At 46.4% G+C, this 7,695-nt stretch overlaps 1 protein-coding gene across 1 annotated transcript; it reads right to left on the bottom strand.

The window, feature by feature from the left end:
- Positions 1 to 2,312: 2,312 nt before the first annotated feature.
- Positions 2,313 to 6,247, bottom strand: TAF9B (TATA-box binding protein associated factor 9b). The gene is made up of 7 exons (XM_030496698.1): positions 6,173 to 6,247; positions 6,003 to 6,084; positions 5,396 to 5,532; positions 5,187 to 5,321; positions 4,319 to 4,400; positions 3,639 to 3,752; positions 2,313 to 3,430 (listed from the first exon to the last, which is right to left on the bottom strand). Exons 1-7 carry the CDS (start codon positions 6,221 to 6,223, stop codon positions 3,264 to 3,266), a joined length of 768 nt encoding a protein of 255 aa, XP_030352558.1. The 5' UTR covers positions 6,224 to 6,247; the 3' UTR covers positions 2,313 to 3,263.
- Positions 6,248 to 7,695: the final 1,448 nt, after the last annotated feature.

Below are 7,695 nucleotides of genomic sequence, written 5' to 3'. Positions count from 1 at the left end.
AGACTCTGTCACTGTGTGCGAAAAGAGTGTGTCCGTGTGTGAGAATGTAAATTTATTTATACATATATTAGTGTGAGAATATACATCTATAGCTATATTAGACTATTACATATATAAAACAATAGGTGATTGTGGGCATTTGTTGTGGAGGATATGTCTATATTCTATATATGCATAATCTATAATATAAAAAGTTATATGGTTTAGATCTATAAAAGGCTGTCACACTGTGTGTATAGGGACAGTCGAAACATGGAATCACAGACTCAGGTTGAAAAAAGAGCCTAAAGATTGTCAAGTCGAACTGTTGTGTTTTAATATATGTACACAAACATACATGTAAAAATATGATATAGATAAGCTATATGATATATGAGCATTATATAAAATAGTGTTATGTGTTCTCTATTACGTTGTTTATAATGTATTGCATATTGAATGGGAGCCGTGTGTGGAAAGACTACAAGCATATATATATATATATGTCTAAAAGTATAAGAAGAGCAGGTGGCTGTGTGAGAGCAAGAGTGAATGTGTGTGGTGGATCATAAGTATTTAGAGAGGTGATTGATAGACTCTATTTTTTTGTAGCCATATATATTACACTATTACAATATGGTCACACACATGTGTGCATGATGTACTACATACAGGTTTTGTCCGGGCACTTTACATCATACTATAGTGTAGGTATAACAAAAGAGGGTGTCTCCAACTGCACAGAGTACAACCATACACCTGTACATAAAAGGAGACTGTGCAAGGGTGTGTGGGGTTTATATATATATATATATATATGAAATATGTAATTAAAATAATGGTCTAATATGTATGTAATATATAGCAGTATGTAATATAACCTGATTATGCATTATACAATACAAAGATGAACAATAGACTACATGACGCATAACATATAACAAATGGCATCCATAAAAAAAATGCTATATATTGTTTGTTTTGCTATAGATTATGTATGTTCTTTACCATGAGGGTGCTGAGGCACTGGAACAGGTTGCCCAAAGAAGTGATAAATGCTCCATTCCTGGCAGTGTTCAAGGCCAGGCTGGACAGAGCCTTGGGTGACATGGTCTAGTGCGAGGTGTCCCTGCCCATGGCAGGGGGTTGGAACTGGATGATCTTAATGAACTTTCCAACACAAACCACTCCTCTGAAATTATATTTATATATAACAATGGAAGAGTGCCTGAGACTGTGTGTGCATATATAGAGTATAAATCCCTGTGTACAGAGAATAGGTGTGTAAACTAAACCTGCATGAGTATGTGTGTCTAAATACAGATGTATATTATTTTCAAAAGTGGGAGTGGGGGGTGTGAGAGAAGATATTACAGTTTTATTGATACATATATCCATTTGCTAGTATCTATGTAAGAATAGTGCCTCTGAGAGTGTGGATGTGTCTAAGTATTACAAAAATACATATTACCTATTATATACCATGTTAACTGCTGTACATGTTATATATATATATGTATAAAAAGGGTGTCTGGGACCATATAAATACATAGAAGGGACTGTATGGAGTATAGATACATAGAATATAGAAAAGAGTAAGTGCATGAATGTGTGTTTAATACAAGTGTATCCATTAATCTGCAGTGTACATCAAGGTGGGGCTGAGTGTTTGTGTCTGCACCAGTAACTACTGTGGAGTGTCTCTCTGTACCCACACCATAGTCTCTATACACTGTCTGTATGAATGAATAGCTGCCAGGGAGAGCCTGAGAGCATGTAATATAATTACATGATGTGTGTGTGTGTGTGCATGTGTCTTGTCTGTGTCAGTGTGTCTCTGAGCATGTCTCTGTGTGCCCGTGTCCCCCCCTGCCCAAGCACTCACATTTCCTTCCTCCTGTGCTGCCCAAACTCCCTGTTTCTTCACCCCGGACACTGCCCTTCCCTTCAGATGCTGCCTGTGCACTCCTCATCTCTCCCTGTGAAAAGTGACTTTTACTCATCCTTTCCTCAGACAAAATCCACGGGAATTAACAAAGTGAGCACACATGGAGCGCTCCTGCAGCTGGAGCCAGCCCGTGGCACATCAAGTGACACCAGTCACCCAAAAAAGGTGTGAGGAAGAGGGAGCACTCGTGTGTGTATCACTTCAAAAGCCACTGTCTTCGATCGCTTGTCACCCTTCAATGGCCTTTGTAGGAAGCAGTGGCTGAGCCACAACCTGTGCGAGAGCTCTTCCAGCTGAACACATGAGCTCAGCATGAGAAAAGAGGCATCAGGGAAGGCAGCACCACCTCAAGCCTTTGCCAAGAGACAGCACTAAAAACACACACTGCTTTATTTGCTTTTTAATATATAAAACCACATCATTCAGCCTTGCAGCACAGCAGATTGGGGCTGCTGGTCCACAACAGAAGCACCTGCAGGTACCCGGGGCTTCACGTCAGCCCCTCGGAGCCAAGCTCAGGACACATCACCACCAGGTCCCCACGTGCCACAGGTCACTCCACACGCACGCACAAGCACAAGCTTAACGAAACTCTTTCGAAATAAAACCAGAACAAATCTTTGCTGTGTTTTCCTTTCCTCCAACTTAGATCTGTGGGTACTGGTGGAGGTGAACAGAAACCGCAGATTAACAGGTAGAAGGGGGACAGCCTAAGGAATTGTTCTCCCAAAACCCACTCCTCTTCTTTTTGTCTGCATTTCTACTGTTAAGAGAGAATCTTTGCACTCACTGAACTGCACATGGAGAACAATGCATGGGACTAACATTACCTAGAAGCAGCAAATGTATTCAGGGGAACAAAAACCCAAAAAGGCTGATATGCTGTTCCAGCTCTGTCCCACCTCTCCCAGTCTCCCAGGGCTGGTTTTGATGTTATTTGGAAGGAATCTCTATGTCACACCATCCAGAGTTTTCTAAAAACTAACTTTACTTGGCACAGGACAGTACTACAGCACAGGGCTCCCTGGGTTCAGAGACATGGACACATCCATTAGAAATAAGGCAACAGAAGAGGCACAGAGACTGTTCTCCCGTGTGACAGGGACCAGTGCTCACCATCGCTGCTGAGCTCCACAAGACACCACGCGCCACAGGAAACAATGAGTCGCTTTCCCATCTTTCTTTCCACAGGCAAAGATCTCTCTCACTCCATCCTCAGTGTACATTAACGGAGTATTTATACATTCTCACACTGCTTATGAAGAACTCTTGGCAAAAAAACCTCATTAGACTCAATGTGAATCAGTGATGACAGGAAGGGGACCGGGCAGCCTCCTCACAAGTTATCGTAGTCATCATCATCTTCATGCTTCCTTTTCAAGGGGTTCGATTCATTAGATGCATTCTGTGATGACACCATATTTGTAGTAATAAGAATGTTCTTTGGTCCAATTAACGAAGGATTAATTAGAACATTCTGAACTGTCGGAGTAGTTGGTGTGGCTGTGAAAACAGAAATGAAGCCATTCAATGAAAAGCTTGAAAAAGGTGACAGTGATTTTCCACACTGAAATAGAACTTGCAACCTAATAAAGCAGTGTGTTACTAGAACATTCAGGGCTGCAAGAGTAGAGAAGATGGGAAAATGCTAGCAAGAGGAATGCTCAAAAAGAAGACCAAAAAGCGCTGCTGGTCTCTGCTTGTGTTTTACCTGACTTGACTGTGGCCTGGGAAGAGGGGATCTGCACAGTGAACCTCTGCCCCGTCAGCGACACCGGAGTGCCCACTTTGGTTGAGACGGACACTGCCTGTGCTGAAGGTGTACCTGCAGTTCAAACAGCGCGGTCAAGAGATCAATTTAAAAGTAATACACTTGCACATGTGAATTTCAAAGCAGAACCTGTTATTTCCAACACAGTGGAACATGCCAATACTGGGTTGACAAGAGTCAAGTTTTTAGGCAGAACTGTGCAATTACTCAAGGCTTAGAAAAGTTTAGGCCACAAACACACACCAACACATAAGTGCATGTGCTCAGTCATAAGTTTTGTGAGCCTTTTAAAAATGGATTTTATTTAGTGCTAGTTGTGTTGTGCTTACAGTGAGGAGAAACCCCTCAAACTTCAGTAAGCTTCCTGAGTAATCTCTTCCCATATCAAAGTTACCACAAACACAGGAATAAAAGTACAGAATGTCAGTAACGCAAACATGCACCAAAGATAATGGTAATCTTTTTGAAATTAACTGTATTTTCCTGGTGCTGTCAAGCTATACTGAGTTCAGGTGGTGCCAAACATTCCCTCAGGGGTTGAAACCTCATTTAAATTATTTCTCACTATTTTTTGCCTTCATGAAATCAATGTGGGAAACCCCAACTGAGGTGTTTCCTACCTAAAGTAGGAGTGCTGGGCCTGCTGCTCACAGCACCAACGCTCAGGCGAGGGACTGTTATCCTGCCTGCAGAGGAAGAGACCTGTTGAGAGAGAACATTCAGTTTAGCTCCTATTAGAAACCAACAGTTCTCGAGGTGGAAAGAAGAAATGGTTCTTCCTATAAAACCCCAGGATGTCCATTTCACAGCAACAACACACAAGCTATAGGCCAACACAGAGGTTCTCAAGCTCTGCAGGTGTGAGAGATCACTGGTGCGAGCGGGAGAGCTCCTGGGTGCAGTGCAATGCCGCAGGATCAGCACACGGGTCAGTCAGGTTTGCTTCTACCAGGAAAAATTAGCTAGAACATTTTAATCAACAATTCTATTACTCCACTCTACACCAAGGCACGTCCCATGTCAACATCTGGAGCCTTAAGATCAACTTTTAAAACTCTTTCTTTAAAATAGGGGAAATAAATATGAAATCCTACAAACTAACTGATACCCTCAGGGTTTTCCAGCCAGTCACGTAAATCTTTTCTCTTCCCCCTAGAGCAGAAACAGCTGAGGTGTAAGTACAAAATACCCTTTAATAGCTATACTAAAGCCTTACTTTTGCTTTTTACCATCTGATATGCAACTTGACAATTTTGCTTTAACACTAAAAAATTCACGGGCGCATTTGATAACACGCTTTGCCTTTGAAACTAACCAGTAGTAATAAGCGGCAAATTCCTAGAGCTAAAGACTGCTGACCTCGTGTCAAACACACTCCTGATGTGCACAGGTTGGGGTTTGCCCACACCTATCCCAAAACGGGGCAGAAAACTCTAATTCCAACAACGTTCCTGACAGTGTGAATCCTTCCTCACGCAAAGCCCGTACCTTCTTCTGCAAGGACTTCAGCCGGTAGTTGGGAGCGGTCAAGCAGTATCTGTCAGGTGGGAGCCTGGGTCCAGAATAAGGCTTTATCAGCGGCAGCGGCGTCTGATTTTTCTGCCTTGCAATATCTAACAAGAACTGAAGAGACACGGTCACATTCCCACCTGGAGCCCTTGATCAGGTTCTGTTGTCACCGACGCAGCTTTACTTACGTCTCGCGGAGGGGGAGACGTGAAGGACTGGTCTGTTCTACACTGGATCGCCAACCTCACGTCATCCGCATCGACGCTGGACTTCTTTGCGTGGCTCGAGTAGATTTTCGCATCTTCCAGTATAGTTGTAACATACCCTTTGAAAACCAGCATCTCCCATGAAGGGTGGGTTAAAACAAAGAAATCTCCCCCCTCCCGATTCCCCCCCAGCTGTCACCAAAACCACCACTTCCTGACAACACCACCGTCTACCTGGATTTCTCCAAGGCTTTCCATTTGGTTTCCCACTGCCTCCTCCTACAGGGAATAAACTCCCCAGAGAAATGTTAAGATTTGGCTGGACAAGGTGCTGGGACATTCAGTCTAGCTCATATAAAGGTTTTGGTACATAGGCTTTGCCGATAAATCCTTGGGGCCTATTCCAACCTTCCGTGATCCTATGATTCCTCCGGGATTATCTGTAAAGCCTGGCCAGGAACCCCCCAGGAAACACGGCTGAAAACAGCCCTTCCCTCCTCCTCCACCCGCCCATCCCAAGCACTTCCCCCCTCCACGGGCCGCGCCGCGGTTGGTGCCAGGCCCCGGCAGAGCAGCCGCCGCCCCTTACTGTAGGCGAACTCCAGCATCTGGTTGATGACGCGCGGCTCGTACTCCGTGATGCCCATGTCCTTCAGGATCTGCGCCATCACCTGCAGGGCGGGGACGCACCGCTCAGCCCGGTCCGGACCGCTCAGCCCGGCCCGCTCACCCGCCCCGGCCCCGCCGCGCCCGCGGTACCTGCGCGTCTTTGGGCGCGCTCTTGGGGGACGCCATCTTCGCCGGCTCCATCTCTTCCGTTAGCCCCAAGGCGGCCGCTTCCGGTCGCGTGACCGGGTCGCGGCGAGCGCGACTACAGGGGCCGGGAGGGCGGGGGGGCGGGGTTGCCATGGTGGGGCGGGGTTGCCATGGCGACGCGGCCTGGCTGCGGCTGTGGCCGGGAGGAGCCGTTTCATGTCCGCAGAGATTGTTTAATTTTTATTAAATTATATTTATTGAGTGCAAGCGCTACACACGGGCACGGACAGACCAAGTGTGACGGGTTCAGGGGGCTGTCCCCGCCCCCCGTGCTGCAGAGCAGCCTAATGCCACCCGTTTGTCCAGCGATGGAGCAGAAGGGGCCGTTACTTCACAAACAACTTTGATGGCCACTTCTTAAATTGTCACCATTCCCAGGATTAAAGAAAAGCAGGCTTTTCTAGGCTTGTTTTTATGGCAGCTAAAGGATCCCCACATACATTCCATGCAAGTCTCGTAATAAATTTCTCTCTCTGAGGCAAAACAACAAGAAGAAGAAAGTTTGCTTGTGATTTTATCAAACTGGGGGTTAGCAGCATACCAGAAGTTGAGTAGTGTTGTCATTAGCCTGATGGTCCAAATGAAGCAAGGTCTAGATACAAGAGAGCAGCGAAGCCAACCTCCTCTGAGAGCACGGAGGAATAAACAGCTGCTAAATACTGACCCCTCTGATTCATGCCTCTAATGCACCGAAACACATTCCAGCAGCGGCGAGACTCCCTCTGCTCCTCAGCTGTACCGAGGAGGATGTTTAACACATGGGAGTTACATACTCTAACCTACCCTTGATGTAAATGCAACATCCAAATCTGGCTTGGCCCCTGTATGTACACACTGAGGTGGTGGCTGGTGGCTGGACCCTCATGCCATGGGTTTGCCGGTGATGGGGGAGCCGGACGGGGGGCAGAGGCAGCCCCTGTGGCTGCAGCGGCAGCTGGAGGAGCTGGAAAACCGGTGCTCAGCACGTGCCAGCGCTGGAGGTGCTGGCGGCCAGAATGCCTCTGCTGAGGCTTTTTGGCTTTGGAAGTGCTGCAGCGCTGTAGTCCAAGTCATTTGACTTTCATGAGTCAGAGCATATTACACAAAAACATCCTGTGAGGAGGGAACAGAGGACGAATTCCAGACACTGACCTTAGACAACAAACAAAACCCACTTTTTTTCCCCTTGTTTTAGGGAAGAGGGGGAGGGAAGCTCTTCCACCCTGGACTGGACGCTGGCTGTGAGCAGGGTGTAACTTGGCATCATCAGCCGCCTGCTGTCACTGCCGTTTATTCCCGATGCAGTAAAAAATACTTTGTCCTGCCGGAGGGCTCTGGGTTTACCCACAAAAGCGGGCAAAGACCCTTCTGCCCCCTCCAGATCTCCTGTTGTGCTGTGACCGTGTTCCCCACCAGCCCTGCTGCTCAGAGGTGACTTTCCAGGCTGCACAGCACAACCAAGAGCTGCAGCAACTCGCAGTGTTTCT

Source organism: Strigops habroptila, chromosome 9 (assembly GCF_004027225.2).
Source record: "Strigops habroptila isolate Jane chromosome 9, bStrHab1.2.pri, whole genome shotgun sequence".
NCBI classification, from domain to species: Eukaryota; Metazoa; Chordata; class Aves; order Psittaciformes; family Psittacidae; genus Strigops; species Strigops habroptila.
This window is presented reverse-complemented; position numbering and strand designations above follow the sequence as displayed.